The sequence below is a fragment of the Carex rostrata genome, chromosome 10 (genome assembly GCF_964058835.1).
Source record: "Carex rostrata chromosome 10, lpCarRost1.2, whole genome shotgun sequence".
Lineage (NCBI taxonomy): Eukaryota > Viridiplantae > Streptophyta > Magnoliopsida > Poales > Cyperaceae > Carex > Carex rostrata.
Genome location: NC_135927.1, coordinates 10,624,713 through 10,644,243, shown reverse-complemented (window position 1 = coordinate 10,644,243; position 19,531 = coordinate 10,624,713). Strand labels below are relative to the sequence as shown.

The following is a 19,531-nucleotide window of genomic DNA, read 5'->3' as shown; positions in this document are numbered from 1 at the left end:
ATGAAGCGCTATATTTGATCAATTTTCAAGGATGAAATAGATATTTTTATAAAGATATAATGGATATCCAATTTTCAAGGACGTAATTTTATTATAAACTTCAAAATTACGTCCCTCTAAATATTAAAATTATGTATTTTTTCCTCTAAAATTTCAAAACTCACAATTTAACTCATTTTATTGTCTTTTATATTAAAACTTATTTTAAATATATAAAATCTCCATTTTGTTCTTTATTAAAAACATACAAAATTTGTGGCTTGTTTAAAAAAAAATATTAATTCCAATATTTGATCAATTTTTAAGGACAAAATAGATATTTTACAAAGGTATAATGGATATTCGATTTTCGAAAATCAAATGGATATTTTGTATAAGTTACTATTATATTGATACCACTGTATTGTTTTGGATTTTGGATAGCATTAGCAAAGCATGACTCGGCTATGCTAAAATTAAAAGTAACCGAGTCAGGTACTTATCTAAACCTCTATTAAATCTGAATCTAACTGAATGTGATCCTCCTCGTAGAATGGTAAAATCTTTTTGATATTTTGAAGATCAAAAGAGATGCAATTTTAAATTACAATTTGTCACTAACCCTTCAAAATAGAATCCTCTGTCACCATTGACAATTGCAATAAATATTTAATATATGGTTAATAATTGTGGTATTTGATCACTCCACGTATCAAGCACGTGAAAGAGCACGTGGGAGATTCTTATCCGTAAAAAAATATATTTAATGATAGAAAATTAAATATTCTCCTATTTCCTAAGAAAATTAATATATTTTCATCTTTTTACCCAAAAAAACAGTGAAGTTGAAATAAACTTAAGTACGTATGCAAAACGAGTTCAAATGATTGCTGTACAATATTGTTCAACCAAAAAGGCAGAGATAACAAATTGAGGCAGTTGAACCTGATATTCGCATAACGCATTTTTTTATTGACATAATATTATTAAAAATTTGACCTAAGATACATAAATTTACCTTTCAATTGCCTCTCAAACATTTAAACATCATTTCTTAATTATTTTGCAATATTAATCTTCATAAGTGTCAATCCCATAAAGGAAACAGGAAGCGTATTCTCTGCAGAGCCAATCGCTGCGGAGTTGTGCGGAGCTTTTAATCTGGTCCGTTCATTTTAGAACGGACGGATCAGATCAGATCTTGTTCGAATTGGAAAAAAATATATATATTCTCAAAATTTGCAAGATCTGATATGGTACGTCCGATCCGAAATGAACGGACCAGATTAAAAGCTCCGCAGCGATTGGCTCCGCGGAAGAAACAATCATCTTGTACAATGCGGAAAATTTTAATAATGCACTATATATTACCTACGGGTTTTCTCCTAAAAAAAAAAAAATAATGCACTATATATTTTTATTAAAGAAAGAGAGTGGGACGCGTCCGATTTCCTCTCGAATCTGTTAGAATTGTATCAGTGTGTTCTGCTACAATATTTGTGCACGTTACTTCATTATTCATGCAGATTAATTAAGTACACACGGATCATGAAGCAAATTAGATGATTTTGAATGTGCATCGAGCCGATTTAAATCTGATGCCCATCAAACAAACCTCGCTTTCAAAAAAAAAAAGATTAATTAATGCACTGCAATTACAAACATCAAAGATAATGCATTAAGCATTTGTTAAAATTTTTTGAAGAACAAGACAATCTACTAAAGTGTCACTAACAAAATATATTTTAATCAAAGGAGTGACAACTAAAAGGAACAATTAAACCAAAACTTAAAATTTTTTCATAAGAAAATTAGAATATAATATTTTGTGTTAAATTTCCTTTCATTTAATTTCAAAGAAAGAAAGAAAAAATTTCATCTTTAATTTTCTACTTCTAGTTAGTGATTTGTGTTCATTATTGCTAATATGGTGGGAGAACAGGCTTAAAGGAAAGGCCGGTAAATTTGAAAATTTCTCTTATAATAAAAAATGCAGACAAGTTTGATTTTCCTTTTTTTATAGTGATTTTTTTATTTTTTACATTGAATTAGGGAAAATAGATGCGGGGTAAAGTTATATATCAATTAATTTTTTTGAATTGAGTAGTGTTAATAATATATTTTTTTAAGTGAAAATAGATATCAGCACCCCATATATTAAGTATCAAATAGATAATAGCATAATCATCTTCCATTTGCAAATTATAATATTCATTTGGCCTGTTCGGCAGCATGGTAATTTTGTGGAAATGAGAATTTTTAATATGCGAATGAGAATTTCAATTTGTCAAAACCAAAGTTATTTAACCCATAGGAAATTTTAGAATATAGGTGTTCGGCAAATGCATGAAAAATTTGTTAGGATGCTGATTTGTTTTTCTTTTTATAAAAGATGTAATACTACAATTAAACTATATAAGTGTATTAATACTAATCACTAATTATGATCAATATAATTGTGTAAACAAGAAGATGAAATTGCTAGGTTTATGTGGGATGATTATGTTAGACATCAAAATAGAAACTTAACTTAAAATTAGATTAATCTATTAAAATTAAGTGTTGCTAGTTATGCTTATTTAATAATTTCTTGTATTATTAAATTGTGCTTGTTTAATTAATTTCAGTTTTTGTATTATTAAATTGTATTTGCTTAATTGTACAAGTTAATTGCAGTTTAATTAATTAAAAAATATTAATTAGTATAATTCCTCTTTTTAATTCATTAAACAAATATTAATTAGTTAATTTTCACTCTCAATGAAGATAAAAAAAATTCTACCTTTAAAAATTACTATCCAAGAGCTCCTCTGCTTGATTACTTAATTTCACATTGACATAAGTTTTTGGTCTTCAAGAGAGCTTCGCTGCTTGGGATAAAAAACAGAACTTTGAGCTAATTTTATTTTTTATTGTAAAAATTGAAGTTGGGCAATAGAAAAAAAATATTTGGAAATTTGAAGTAGGGTACAAAATCAAGCTGTCGAACACATGCAAGGAAAAATTACATAGAAAGTTTTTTTTAACCAGCAAAACCCTTGGGAAATAGAGTTGCTGAACAAGCCCTAATATGATTGTTATTGTAATTATTATAGTAGTCACAGTATTACTCGTGATGCATGCTTTGCGAATGCATATCCTCTGCATTAACTCAAAAGAGAATCTTTTGAGTTAATCAATAACCAACGTTTGATTTTGAACGGAGCCAATCCGCCATCTGCCTATACTAGAGCAACTATAAAAACCCTCCTGTCCCGCTCTTATCATCATCTCAATTCATTTCTCACTCACTCTATCTTGATTATCAATAGTACACAAGATGCTGCTCCATGGATTGTACGATAGCATTACCGGGAAGAACAAGGAGGCATTGAAGAACGGGAGGATCACTGGCTCAGTTGTGCTGATGAAGAAGAATGTGTTGGATCTCAGCGATTACAGTGGTTCTCTCCTCGATAGGGTCGACGAGCTGCTTGGTAATGGTGTCTCCTTCCAGCTTGTCTCCTCCACCCACACTGATCCCGGTAAACTCTCTACTTTCTTTTTTGGGATTAAGTACATGGTTTCATTTTTGTGCTTTATTTTATTTATGGAAAAAATTTTAATGTGCCAATCTAAACTTTTGAAATAACCGATTTCCCCATCCAAATTTAATATTCTTTCTTCTATGCCCATTTAACCAATGTTATCAGAATCAGACCGGACATCAAACCAGTAAAGCTTCGATTTGACGGTTTACTGGTCGGACCGATAGTTCAACCAGTTCAATTACTGGTTTATTAAAATACTCACATACAAATAAAATATACAAATTATTATAAGATAATAATATATTTTATTTGTGAATTTTCACCTACATGTTCAATAATATAATGTGAGATCAAATTTATAAATATATTTCATATTTATCGTCTAACTAAATTAAAATACTAAATTTATTAAATAACTAAATGTTTTTCAATAAGTTGAAGAATATAACAACCAAATTTTTTTTATCTAATAATTATCTAGACGTTATATTATAATTACAATAAATTATTTTTTTAATAAAAAAAAAGAGTGTTCAACAAAAAATAATAATAATAATAATAATAATAATAATAATAATAATAAATAATAATAACAAATGTTATTTTGAAAAAAAAATACACAAAATACGTATAGTTTTAAATTTTTATACTATACATAATTAGTTCTTTTAGAATATCTTAAATCTTGAGGTCTTATATGTAAATGTTTTAATATAAAATAGATTAAAGTTGTGACTTAACAAGTTCACATGTTACAAGGTACGGATCTCAGAGCCTAAGTACTATTAACTAATAGTCATTCTCTAGGTTTCTCTCATTTGAAACAAGAAAAAGTATAAAAAATTTGAACTCATGTAAAAACCCAGTTTTTTTTAAGAATTAGTTAAAAAACCGGGAAAATAAACCGGCTTTTACTGGTTCAATAACACAAACAGTCTTCTATACAAACCAAACCAGAAAGAGGTCCGGTTCCGGTTTATTGCGGTCCAACCATCCAGTCCGGTCCGGTTTTCATAACTGTGCATTTAATTATTTAACATTTTACTTAATTATTTTTTAAAATTAAATTGACCAATATGTCCTATGATTTTAAATAGAAATGTGACATGTCCATTTTTAATACCCTCTTCTTCACTTCCTCGTTCGACTTTCCTCGATTACCGGCAGTGGGCCCGCATAGCAAATCACCTCTTCTCTTTTTTCCCTGTATACCTAGAACAGCCTGACAATTGAAATTCTGTGTATCAAAACTAAAAAAAGTGATACATTTAAATATATTTTAAATTGTAAAATAAATGGCACGGTGGTTAAGTGGCGAGAGAAACTACCACAGGAGAAAAATTAATTAGCAAGAGTGGTAATTAAAAAAAATTCAAAATGAAACGTTTATCCGAAATTGAACTTGTTTGTTCCCGAAAACTAAACCACGTGCATAATTGAAAATATCCCTACTTGTACTATTGATGAACAATACTTTATTATTACTATTATTTTTTTTGTTATTTTGAGTAGCTACTGGGAAAGGCAAAGTAGGAAAGGCGGCCAACTTGGATGAGTGGATGACATCAATGACAACAGTGGTGGCGGGTGAGTCGATGTTTAACATACATTTTGAATGGGATGAGAGTCAGGGAATTCCTGGTGCTGTCATTGTAAAAAATCGCCACCACACCGAGTTCCTCCTCAAGACGCTCACTCTAGAGAGCGTGCCAGGCAAGGGCAAGGTACATTTCGTCTGTAACTCCTGGATCTACCCCGAGTACACTTACGATCGTATCTTCTTCACTAATGAGGTAATATATCTTTTGTGCAGGGCAATATTTGTTTTCAGTTTATCATTGCTTGATCAGACTAGAGATATTTATCATTGCTTGATCAGGGAACATTTTTGCTAATCATACTTTTTAAGATTTAACTAGTATTTCTTTTTGAAACGTGGATCCAATCCAAACTTTTATAAATTATTTTAATTTAAATCAAATTCAGAAATATTTAGAAGAAAAAAAAAGGCAAAAAATTAATCTATCTTACAAATATATATATCAATTTTCACAGACATACCTGCCAAGCAAAATGCCTCTGCCATTGCTGCCATACAGACAACAAGAGCTCATCAATCTCAGAGGAGATGATGTCTCAGGCCCACTGAAAGAGAGTGATCGGGTCTATGGCTATCAGGTCTACAATGACCTAGGTAACCCTGAGAAGAGTGATCTGGTACGCCCTGTTCTCGGTGGGCCAGAGCATCCCTATCCTCGCCGTGGCCGTACCAGTCGACACCCAACCAAAGAAGGTTTGCTCATCACATGCCACTTATCTTTTTATCTTGCTAATTGAATGCATATGGTTGTTGAACCCAGGGTTCTGAAATATGCTCTGGTACTATTTTGATACCTATTTAAACAAGGCGAACAATGAAATTCTATGTAATTAATCACCGAAGCATGTCAGTACCATGTACTGACCAAAACTGAGAGAAGACAACTAAAATTGCTACACATGAACCAATTTTATTTTTAGATTATAAACTAACTTGTCATGCTAGAATTTCAAAATTCTTCACTATTTATGGGCAGATCCAAACTCGGAGAGCAGGCAAAGTATACTGCAGAGCATGGACATATATGTACCACGTGACGAGCGATTTGGCCACCTGAAGATGTCAGACTTCCTTGCTTTTTCTTTAAAATCAATTGGCCAAGCTCTCTTCCCTGGACTCATAGCAATCTTTGATGAGACACCAAATGAGTTCGATTCGTTAAAGGATACCTTGGACCTTTATGAGGGGGGAATACACCTGCCTCACCCTCTAATGCTAGATAACCTTCGCCAGAAAATTCCATTCCAGTTCATCAAGGAATGGTTTCGAAAGGAGGGACATGTCTTCCGACTTCCCACTCCGCATGTGCTCAAAGGTAAGAGTAAACCTCTAGTTGATGCTTAATTAATTTAACATGAAGCTTCAAGCTCTGTTAAGAAGAATCCTAATTAAATCGATTAATGTTATTTATTGCTAATGTCAATGCATAGATGATAAATTTGCTTGGAGGTCAGACGAAGAATTTGGGCGTGAAATGCTTGCTGGTGTGAACCCGGTGGTCATTAGATGTCTCCGGGTACATCATTCTTTTCTATATGTTGGAGTTTTTATTTAAATAAATCTATAAAAGCTCATATAGTGTTGAGAAATAAGTCAAAACTTCATCTATACAGGAATTCCCCCCAACTAGCAACCTTGATCCAACGATATATGGGAACCAGAGGAGCACAATTAAGGAGGAGCACATTCTAGAGAACCTTGAAGGATTCACAGTGCTTAAGGTAAATAAATAAATAGAGAGACATACTACCATGAGGAGTTCCTTTGTCCAAATAACTTAAATTTAAACCTTAAATGTCAAAATAAAACAGTAGATATGATCTATATCATTTTCACTATGTATACATAAAAGATCATGACATTTTGATTTTGTTTTGATTAGTATCAAGATCTTGCAAAAAAAAAAAAATTGATGTGGTTAAATTATGAACATTGAATTTTCAATTCATTGATTCAAATAAAACCAAAATAAAAAATGATAATTTTTAATCTTATAGAAAAATAGTGGTATTACCACCGATTTCATAGAAATCAAGCATATCTGATATGGTACCTAAAATAGGTACCAAAATCAAATATGAAAAGTCATACATCAAGTCACCATCATGAAACATAAAAGCATACCTAAAATAGATAATTTTTAATCTTCATGTTGAGGAAAAAATAAAGAACAAATTTAACATTTTATATTTTTGACATGTACATTTTAGAAGTTTTGTTATTAGAAAATTAAAAAATGGAGGTATTTGAACCCCTCATTAACGTAATATACTAATATCAGACTAAGAATCTCATTCTTGTGGTATTACAAAAGCCAATATGCCACACAAAACACATATTCACTTATTCGTGGGTCTTCTTTGACAGGCACTAAAAGAGAATAGGTTATTCATACTCGACCATCATGATGCCTTTATGCCTTACCTACCAAGAATAAATGCATTGAAAGGAAACTTTATCTATGCCACAAGAACACTCTTATTCCTGAGAGATGATGGCACAATCAAGCCGATTGCTATTGAGCTGAGCCTACCTCATTCTGATGGGTTGCAACATGGTGCAACAAGCAAGGTGTACACACCAGCCTCAGAGGGAGTGGAGGGGTCAATTTGGCAGTTGGCCAAGGCCTATGCAGCAGCCAACGATTCTGGATATCACCAACTTATCAGTCATTGGTGTGTTTTAACTTTTATATTATTTCAGTGATTGCAATTACAATTTAATTTTAATCGTGACTTGGATTATCCATTTAGTTATAATATTAGTGAGAAAAGATTACACTTACAATAATCATGTTGAACATCTTTTTTCAGGCTCAACACCCATGCCGTGATAGAACCATTCATCATAGCCACAAATAGGCAGTTGAGCATCGTTCACCCAATACACAAGCTAATGAGCCCACATTACCGTGACACAATGAACATCAATGCCTTGGCACGCCAGACACTTATCAATGCCGGTGGCATTTTTGAATCTACTGTTTTTCCTCAGAAATATGCCCTGACCATGTCATCTGATGTCTATAAGAGTTGGAAACTCACAGAGCAAGGCCTACCAGATGATCTCATCAAGAGGTATGGCATATGAAACCACATTTAACGTTACAAAGAAATACAACAACCAACAATTAAGTTTAATAGAAATACATTAATAATATTTCTAAACTTCTTTATTTCAAATTTTGATATATATATTTATGGAGTTAATTAGGAATTAATAAGGTTTCAAAATATAACCGGACCATTTTTGATTGACATATATATGTTGACTATTGTGAGAAGGTGAAACTTATTAACCTAAATGACAAGTATACAAATCAGATATTTTGTAAGGTTGTATAATAACAAAAATCACATTGATATGTCTTCTACAGAGGAGTCGCGGTTGAAGACCCTTCCAGCCCCAACAAGCTTCGGTTACTAATCAAGGACTATCCATACGCAGTTGACGGTCTCGCCATATGGTCGGCTATTGAATCGTGGGTCAAGGAGTACTGCTCCCTCTACTACCCGAAAGACTCAGATGTGAAATCCGACACAGAGCTCCAAGCTTGGTGGAAGGAGATTCGCGAGGTTGGGCATGGTGACAAAAAGGACGAAGAATGGTGGCCCATGATGAATACAATCAATGAATTAACTAAGACTTGCACGACCATAATTTGGATTGCCTCAGCTCTACATGCAGCTGTTAATTTCGGGCAGTACCCATATGCTGGATATCTCCCCAACCGCCCGACTGTTAGTCGTCAACCAATGCCTGAACCAGGAACAGAGGCATATGAAGAGTTGAAGAAAAACCCTGAGAAGGTCTATTTGAAGACTATAACAAGCCAGTTGCAAACTATATTAGGAATCTCATTGATTGAGATCTTGTCTCGGCATTCGTCAGATGAAGTCTACCTCGGGCAACGTGACACACCAGAATGGACCTCTGATAAGAAGGCACTTGATGCTTTCGACCAGTTTAGTGAGACACTGATTGGAATAGAGAAGAAGATTGACAATTTAAATGCGGATCCGACTTTGAAGAACCGAAATGGACCAATAAAATTTCCGTATACATTGTTACACCCGAATACTTCAGATAAGAGTAAAACTGGCGGGTTAGTTCCAAAGGGAATACCAAATAGTGTGTCCATATGAGAGGTAATTTGTGTTTTCTATTTATTTTATTTTTATGTGGTTGTTTTGTATGCAGTAATTTAGTGTTGAGCATTTGTTTCAAGGAAAAATTAGGGTCTAGTTGAGTGTTGAGCATTTGTTTGTGTTGTTAGTAAATAAAGGTTTGGTGTGCAACCTGCAGGTTAATGGAAATTAAATGTTTTTTTTGCTGTGAAGGTTGATTGTGTAGATAAATTGGTGATTAAGTTGATTAAAGTTATTATCGACTCTTCTTGTTTCTTTACTGACGATGAGGATGATGTGTAAATCTGTGCATCCACTTACATCAATGAAACAGACCTCAGGGAACATTCGTTAAACCACACTAAAACTAATTGTGAGACCATAGAAATAATAATTACACCCGTGTGAAGTAAGAGCATGCATATTTACTCGGAGATGATTCTCTGATAATTTACAAACGGAGATTAGTCATTTTTTATTATCACATATTCTTGAGGTGAAAGCAGAAAGCGTGCACATTCCTTCATTCAACATATTAAATAACTTTTCACCCCCAGTATTGAATTCTTAGTTTAGTAGAGTTCTTTACATATTGGGCATAGGGCTGCTAATGAGTCGAGCTGGCTCGTGGATCAATGAGTTGAGTGCCTCAATATTTCATAACGAATCAAACTCGAAACTAAAAAATGTCCTAACTCGACTCGGCTCACTTTTGAAAGAAAAAAACTCAGCTCGGCTCGACTCATGTAAACACTTGGCTCGACTCGCAAGCTCGCGAGTCGGCTCATGAGCCGGCTCATATTACATGTTAAAAAATGATCATTTAATTATTTTAAAGAAATGATTGAAGTGGGATAGAGACATTCTTGTGACTTTAAATTACATGTTGAAAAACTTTGGTTATTTTTTAAAGAAATGATCTAAAGAAATTAAAAAAAGATCATTTTTTTTAAATAATTTCAAAATGCCGGCTCATATTACATGTTGAAAACTTTGAAATTTGAAAAAGGGAAAATTTGAAATCTGAAAAAATTGAAATCTGAAAAATTTTGAAATCTGAAAAATTTGAAATATGAAAAAATTTAAAATCTGAAAAAATTAGAAAACATTGAAATTTGAAAACTGAAAAATTTGAAATTTGGAATTTGAACTTTTTCCAAATTTCAACTTTTTTTGAAATTTCAAATTTTTTCAGATTTCAAATTTTTTCAGATTTCAAAATTTTTCAAATTTCAATTTTTTCAGATTTCAATTTTTTCAAATTTCAATGTTTTTTAACATGTAATATGAGCTGGCATTTTGAAATTATTTTAAAGGAATTATCGTTTTTTCAAATTTCTTTAGATCATTTCTTTAAAAAATAACCAAAGTTTTTCAACATCTAATTTAAAGTCACAAGAATATATCTATTCCACTTCGATCATTTCTTTAAAATAGTTAAATGATTATTTTTTCAACATGTAATATGAGCCGGCTCGCGAGCTCACGAGCCGAGTGCTTACATGAGTCGAGCCGAGCTGAGCTTTTTTCTATTAAAAGTGAGCTGAGTTAGAGCCAAATCATTTTGGTTCTCCCATTGAGCCGAGCCGAATTTGAGCCGAACCTTAATCATTAGCAGCCCTAATTGGGCACAAGAAGGGGATAGGATTTTGTGTTTTCTGACATAGGACTATAGGAGTTGGGGGACAAAAGAATTGTCTAGTACGAGGTACGAAGGGCGTATTTTTGTTTCTTTTCTTTCCTTTATAATCTGATGTGAGTAAATGTTTCATTTCAGTCAATGAAACGAGCATTTTTGCCTTTTTTTTTTCATAAAAAAAAAAAGCATTGACAAAACGGAGGACTTTAATCAGCGCTCAAGAAGTGGAATAAAATATATATTTGTTATTTTGAAGTATTGTGTGTTAATTAGGTATTAACCAAAAATTCCCGTACCAAAAATGAATTTGACAATATTTTCTATATAAAAATGCTCGTACCATCATGATTTATATTTTATAGATATATGTACTAATGAACTAATTAATAAGACTGATATCAGTGAGATATGTATGTAATTATAAAATAATTTGATCAATGTGCTCCGATCCGTTTTAATCGGAACTAGACAAAAGGAAAGAGAGGAGAAAGTTTTTGTTTTTAAAAAAAAAAAATTCCGATAAAGACCAAGGTACTGTTACAACTTGGAGAAATTTAAATACTACTTTTACATCTTTTTACTACAGTTACCATGGACGGAAGGTAATAGAATCCAAAGGAGGCTAAGCCACTCCTAGGGGTGTTCATCGGTTCGGTTCGGTTGAAACCGAACCGAACTTGGCAAATCAAAGTTATAATTCGGTTTTAAAAATAAAACTGAACCAAACCGAATTAGCATTGCAACCGAACCGAACCGAACCGAAGTTTTATTTCGGTTTGTTCGGTTAAAACCGAAGTATATTAATTTTTTTATTTAAAACAATTGATTTATAATAAACCGAAGTATATTAAGAAATAAACCGGAGTATTAAGAAATAAACTAAGATATTTAGAAATAAACCAAGTGTTTAGAGCAATTGATTAAGAAATAAACCGGAATATTAAAAAATAAACCGGGTGGTTCCGATCAAATTCATATTATATGAAAGTTCGGTCGGTTCGGTTATTTCGGTTTTGAAATTTTTTAAACCGAACTGAAGTTATAATTCGGTTTTGAAAAACCAACCGAACCGATCCAATAAACCAAAATAACCGAACCGTTTAAACCAAACCAATTCGGTTCGGTCCAAAACCGATTAAACCGAACCGTTTGAACACCCCTAGCCACTCCCATGCATTGAAAATATGTTATTTTGTTCATTGAATTTTATAATTTTATAATATATTAATACTTTTAACCCCTCTATAAACTAAAATTACACTATTTATTTCTAACCTCCCTCATCTCAATATTTTAGTTCTGCCCCTGAGGTCAGTTACCACTATTTCCCCAATACAATCATACTGACAACAATCTATGCTATTGTCCATTGTCCCTCCCTAGCAGCTATTTAACCACAGGACCTCTTCCTGAAGTAAGAAGTAAGTTAAGGAAATAATTTTCAGATTGCGCACGTTGGGTTCACTCATAATAAATTAGGAGCCTGATAATTGTATCCCAAACAAAATCCCTGAGCGTGTCCCCAAGTAGTTTAACAGAAAAAACTTCCAATGTTATATAACTTTCATTTTCAGCGCTAATATCCAAACATTTAAAGGGTAGGCATATCGACACCACACACGTTTATATTAACACAACAATTTTACAAAAATTTAATTTATGGACAATTTTAACCCTCATTAAATATTTCTCTAACTACCATATTTTTCATAATGTAATTAATATAGTGATCATTAAATTATTTGGTTTCCATAATTATTAGATTTTTTTTCCTTTTTTATATTTTGCATTCATGTAAAATCAAAAGCTACATAATTTTGTTGATCTTTCTTTTTTCTCATGACTCATGGTACGTATTTAACTTTTTTTGTAATTTTTTTTTATATTAAGATACACTTGCTTTAATATATGAATTCCGAGTCCGGCTAGTATAACATCGGTGTCATATGACACTAACTTCAAAATCAATTAAATAGACTTCAAACGACTAATCCAAACCGTTCGAATCGATTTACTTTATAAGTGATGTGTTTACATACAATTTTTTTTTTTAATATTTTCGAGTTATGTTAGTATCAAATCAAGCGATAAAAATGTTAGAAAATGAATGTATTAAAATCAACTTAAAAACTCACACATTTGACCGCTTGACTTGATACTATATAAATTGAAAAAATTATAAATTTTGAACGGTTTGGATTCACCGTTTAAAGTCGATTCGATAGGTTTTGGCTTGAAAACAAGTAGTTAGAAGTTAAAACTATGCAGATTTAGAATTTTAATGTTTTCAGACAAAGGATTACATGCTTACGAGTAGCATTGTAAAATGTTATAAATATAGTTCTAAATGTTTTGATATTAGCGCTGGAAATGGAAGTTAGACAATATTGAAATTTTTTTCTGTTAAACTACTTGGGAGACGCGCTCGGATTTGATGGCTCGGGGTACCATAACATTTCTCAATAAATTAATAATGTTTATCTGATTCCATCTATTAACACCTTTCGTTATTTGAAATAATTCCTCCCTTTGATTCCTACATTTATTACTTGTCGGATTGAAATTTTGAATTCCATGTTTCCAACTCAATTTTGGGTATAGTTATATAGTTGCAAACCACACCGTGCCTTTCTTGCAAGTGTTTAATTATCCATATATATACACACACTATACAATCCAGTGCCAGAAAAAAATAATCGTGCGTGTTAGGTTTACCCATAATAATTACTGTTGATCTGATCCGATCTATTAAGATATATTTTTTGGAGAAATTTTTATATATATATACCCAACATAACTTCATCTTTTAGATATTTTTTTGATAAAAGAGGTCTAAGCCCTTTCTATTTCAGAAAAGTCAACTTACAAACATAGTTTGTTCAGTATCCAATGCATCAACAAAAGAAAACCCAAGATATAACAGTACTCAGAATCAACAAAGGTAATCCACATAAAAGCATCAATAGATACTAAAGCAACATTTGGCAATTGTGTATCTATAACAAAAAAAGGCTGAGGATAGTGATATCTATAGCAAAATTTGGCAATTGTGCCAGAACTCTCCATCTAGTGATTTGCTTCTTCATAGAGGACCATCTGGGACCCGACATCAGTAGGAGGTATGTTGTCAGTCTGATCCATTGCGAAATCATCAGGATGCAAACTGGCAAGGGGGATAGCCTGTGTCCACTGGCAGCCATAGAGACATGCAGTACCTGTGGCTTGACTTGCCCTGTCCAATAGTGTACAAGAAAAATAATTAGAAGAATAATTTGTCGTGTTGTTTTCTTCTTACCTGATTCAAAACATAGCTCATTTCGATGCTTCCATATCGTCCAGCAAACAACACTGAAAACAAGCAACATAGCAGCTTTTTTGTGTGAAGGCAATTGTTTGGCAAAATGGACAATATCTGAAATTTATTCCATTGTATACTGGCATGCTGACATGACCCCATGAAAAACAAATTTGTTTAGTGAATGAACAGTTAACAAACTGGTGATTTTTAAGTCTCTGGTTGATGGCAGGATTGACCTATTATTTCATTGTCATCCTTTTTTTAGCAAATTATCAAGTGTAAGTATTCTATTTTTACTAGTTAACTACATGAAGACTCTAATTTTGACAGAGATTGGAACCTGCGCACCAAAGCATAGTGTTACGTTACGAACTTTTTACAATTAAATTCAAATGAATTAAAAACAAGAATCAAGTTAATTGTGCTAATAAAATGGAAGTTTAAACCTTAATTAAGGTTCCCCTAAATAAGTAGGTTAAGTGTGAATCGAAACCGCGTCGAAATTTCGAGATTTTGGAATTTTATAGGCTCAGTGCGGATGGGATTGACCCGCAGTGCGGGTGGGTGCATCCGCACTCATGCAATTCTGTGTTGGTCCAAAATTGACTAAGTACTGAGTGCGGGTGAGTGACCCGCAGTGCGGATGGGTCCAGCCGCACTCATGAATTTCTGTATTGCACTGAATTTTCCTGAAATCGGCTAAGTAGTGAGTGCGGATGAAGTTGACCCGCAGTGCGGGTGGGATTCATCCGCACTAGGCTCGGATTTTCTTGAATTTGGTCTGAAAACTTTCTAAGTCCCGAGTGCGGGTCAAGCCACCTGCAGTGCGGATGGGTGCATCCGCATTCAGGGTAATGTTAACCCTAAAATCCAAATCAAAGCTTCTCTCTCTCTCTCTCTTCCACCATTCCCCATTTTTAAGTGATTTTCGTCCAAGAGAGAAGAAAAAGAGCTCGTGAGTTTCCGTTTCTTTCAGACTCCCGATTGTTGCGAGAAATCGAGTTTGGAACCGAGAAAGCAGCCGAGGATCTCTCCGAACCCTCCTATTTGGTATTTCTTTCTCTCTCTATTTCTTTCGAAACCTCGAATTTTCTCGATTTCTCAAATTCTCGTTTTAAACCCGAGATTTGTGTTCGAATTTCTCGAGAACTAGTTCCTCTACACTCCTTACTAGTTTGTTTGTCAATCTTTTTCCCGATTTCTTCCGATTTGTGAAATCTGATTTCTAGGGTTTCGTGCCAAAATTGAAAGTTGGCATAATCGTGATTTGATTTGCTTAACCCAACCAATTAGACTTGTAATCGGTAGGGTTGCCTCCTGATCGTGAATTTTTAGAACATTTAACGACTGATTTGAGATTTGACCAAACTAGGGTTTAACCAAACGGTAAATCGAACTGGTACGAGAACCAAAATAGAGAACTGGTACCTAAATTGTTACCAAATGGAGAGTTTGTATGGTCCACAGGACCTAGATGAGATTGTGTGCGGTTTTAGAGGATTTTGGTAAGAAATAATGAACCGAACGAATTGATACCAAAAGCATAGAAATTGATTAAAGAAGGTATGAGCCCTAGAAGTAATTCGAGTAAACCTCTCGATCGTGAACCAATGTTAAACCTAGTATACGTGTAATATAGGTGTAGGCTCGGTCGAGCAAGATGTTGCGAGGCATTTCGAGACGCCTGAACCATAAATTAAGCGGTACGCTCGTCATAATAAGGTGCGGGATTCTTGGACTTGTTTGATACTTTATTTTCAGGAATTAAACTGTGTATTCGTTTTGTCATGTTGAATATCATTGATTGCATCATTTGAATTGTGTAGAGCATTTGCATAGCCCAATCAAATTAAACTCGAATTGATGTGACTTGAGTGATTTGCATGCTGGTATGGTTGTAGGTTGTGTCGATCTATTATGATCTGATTTGATTGAAAGTCACCACGATTTGATTTGATTTGATTTGATTTGATATGTATGTGAATGGATTTACGAAGTTAAGCACTTGGATCCAATGAATTTGCCAAGTCGGGCTGTATGCTGACTTGGATTCCCAGGATCCTAAATGGCCTTAGGTGAACGGCCCTCGATATTCCCAGTACCGGTTGGGACGAGGGAAGGTGATTATGTTATGAGATGTGAATGGAACTCGTGGGTGACATGTGTAACGTCTGTGACTCGGTAGCATTCTCCTACGGATTAATGCATTTTGAAGGTCAATTGAATATTACGACTATTGGAATGATTCCAAAGAGGATTTTCTTTATATGATTTGAACCAGACCGTAATAAACTGTTAAGCCAAGCGATTGCAGATGGGTGTCAGATAAAGGGTCCAGCGGTTGGCCATCTGTAGGCGTCTGTAACCCTACAGATGTGGGTTTGATAATGGTTCAGCTCGAAAGAACATCTGTAATTGCTACAAGCCCTATTGAATTGAGTTATTGAATTGAGTTAAGCCAAAATATATGTTGTGTTTGAAATTCACCTTGGAAATTCCGTAAACTGTGTTTCAGGTTGATTAAACTGTTGTCGAGCATTGGCATTCTGTTATTTATGATTATATATATCTGTTTGAACTGTTATTGTTTGGGTTTCATTGTTGAATATAGAGTTTGATTGCAAGTCCAATAGTCTAAACTGTGGCAAAATTCGCACTGAGAATTTATTCTCACCCCCACCCTCCCGGTTATTTTACAGGTACTGGTGCGACTGATTCCGGAGAGGCACGAGAGTAGTAGGCCTTAGTAGCTTACCACTTGATAACCCTAGATATGTTTTGTTGTATAGATTTAGGGTAGGCCTTATGGTTGGTATCCGGATGAGATACTTATGTTGTATTATATTCTGACCAGACTGTGTACTCTGATTTGTGTATCTATAAACTTAGTTTATATTATTATCTGTTGAATTGTTGAGTAAGATTTGAATAGCCTTGTAAGTATACACGGCGTTGTATGCTTACGGCGAGAGACTGTCGCATCCCGTGGCCGCGGGGTGTGACACATAGAATGTCTTGGTTTAATCCCTCTGTAATTCAAGAATTGATACAAGGACTTGACTGTAAATTTTCCTTGTGTATCCCATCTTCAACTAAGTTTATCCTCTAAGTGTATAAAAGCTAAGTGACTAATAATCTCTAGCATTTCAATCCATTTCGAATATAGAACTCCATATAATGATCTCCTAAAAACAAGGGCATCCCCTTGTGAGTTGAATACTTGTTGAAAGGTAATATCAGGAGTTGCACATATTTCAAACAAATATGGAAATTTGGTTGCCATGGAACAATTTTGATACCATATATCTGACCAAAATAGAGCAAAAGATTGGATGCCAGGTGTATATTGTACACTAGCAGAACCCAGTGGGTCTAAAGAGGAAATTATTGTCCAAAATTCAGACTTTGTATGATAAGAAGAACAAATGTATTTAGTCAAAATCATATGTTTCCATGCACTCATATATGTAGGATCTTTATATTTCATCTTTTAGATATTTTCCCATCAAAATTTAAAAATGAGCTATTTGCCATCTAAACTCAATTATATTATTTTATTAATACCCCCATTTCTAATTAATTCACTTAAAAATACAGCTTAATAGAATGTACTCCTTTCTGTTGTTAACCCAATCTTAGGTTGAATCTATCTCCTTTGGATATTCAACACAATCTGGAAGCTTTGCATTTCTTAACTATCCGAAAGGGCATTAATTGTAACTGAAGAGTTAGTGATTGAATTCTCGTTGTCATTTGAGAGAGGTATAGTAGCACTCAGGACTCAGGAGAACAATCAGATTCTATATAAGCAGCAAAACAAGCATTCCAAACACCTTGTCCAAAAAATGATGACCTTCACCACCTCCTCTATCCTTCCCATAAACCTCACAAGAGATAGGATAACAACAAAAAGATTATCTCTTCTTCCTGTGGCGGCTGATTTAAAACAGAAGGAAGTAGCTAGTATTGTTAGCATTTCATCTCATCTCACCTCGTTTCAAAACGCAGGCTATGCATGGAAGTTTTCTAATTTGATTTGATGCCACAATTTATTTTTAAATGCTACATATAATAAAAATTGGAAAATTTTGCAGTTATGCACATCTCTTCTCCAAAATTAGACAGAAAGAAATGCATATATATCTTGCACATCAGGATGTAGCACCACCTAATTTTGCTTCTTTATTTAATTATTTTCTCTTTTTATGCCTATGTGTAGTAAAAAACTACCAAATGATCAAGGCACTCATTGAGTCTGGGTGTCAACTTTGCGGAGCGGAAAGAGAGGATACGCATCACACAATTTTTCTCTGTCAGCACGCCAGAGCTACCTGGTTTAGCTCGGCTTTGGGTCTGCGAGCAGATCATAGCCAGAGTGAGTGCCTTAAGGGTCTACTCTAGGTTTTATGGGAAAATCTGGATGAGGACCAAACCGCCGTTTTCATGATTTTAGCCTGGTGCATATGGAAAACCAGGTGTGAAGCGATCTTTCAACAAAAGACCTGTTCACCGAAAAGTACAATCAAGGCATCAGTAGCATATGAATACAGTCAAGCGTTAGGTGCTGTTCTCTATTCTAGAAGACAACTTCCAGTTCATAATACGCTAACAAACCATCAGGCTAATCAAACAGGTTTCATGGCGTATGTTGATGGAACATGGTTCCTTCGATGACTCTGGAAAAGGGGGGTAGCTTTCATTCTGCATAAAGATGGTATTCTTATCAAGTATGAGATGAAAAGCTATTCAAATGGAATTTCTCCTTTTCACATGGAAGCATGTGCACTACAAATGGCAATTCAAGCGGCAGTGCAACTTCAGGTAGACGAAATGCATTTTTCTTTCAGACACTAGTGGAAAAACAGAAATCAGGATCGGCCTATCTGGATCGGTTATATGGACACCCGATCCTAATAAGTATCTGGATCGGTTTATTTAAAAAAACCGATCCTAAAAACTATTCAGATCGGTTTTTAGTAACAACCGATCCTAGTTTATTACTATTAGGATCGGTTTTTTGTGGAAACGGATCCTGATACTATCAGGATCGGTTTTATTTTAGAACCGATCCTAATAGTTCAATCATTTGGATCAGTTTTTAGTAAAAACCGATCCTGATAGTATCAGGATCCGTTTCCAACAAAAACCGATCCTGATAATTAAAATATCTCAAATAAATCTTATTAATTGAAATATATCATAAAATAGCATCTGGATCGGGTCTATACATAATAACCGATCCAGATAACTTAAATACATATAACAAATTAAAATATATCAGAAAATAGCATCTGGATCGGTTTTTAGCAATAAAACCGATCCAGATACTATCAGGAACGGTTTTATTGCTAAAAACCG

General features: G+C 33.8%; 2 protein-coding genes across 2 annotated transcripts in view; one reads left to right on the top strand and one right to left on the bottom strand.

Annotated features, from left to right (window-relative positions):
- LOC144560486 (putative calcium-binding protein CML31) overlaps nucleotides 1–19,531 on the bottom strand; it is a 66,194-nt gene that overhangs the window by 35,560 nt on the left and 11,103 nt on the right. The gene's annotated exons all lie outside the window — the stretch shown is intronic.
- Nucleotides 3,210–9,448, top strand: LOC144560482 (putative linoleate 9S-lipoxygenase 4). Its single transcript, XM_078309695.1, has 9 exons — nucleotides 3,210–3,503; nucleotides 5,022–5,302; nucleotides 5,565–5,802; nucleotides 6,086–6,424; nucleotides 6,540–6,625; nucleotides 6,723–6,830; nucleotides 7,477–7,784; nucleotides 7,923–8,186; nucleotides 8,486–9,448. The coding sequence occupies exons 1-9, from the start codon at nucleotides 3,299–3,301 to the stop codon at nucleotides 9,252–9,254; spliced, it is 2,598 nt and encodes an 865-aa protein (XP_078165821.1). The 5' UTR covers nucleotides 3,210–3,298; the 3' UTR covers nucleotides 9,255–9,448.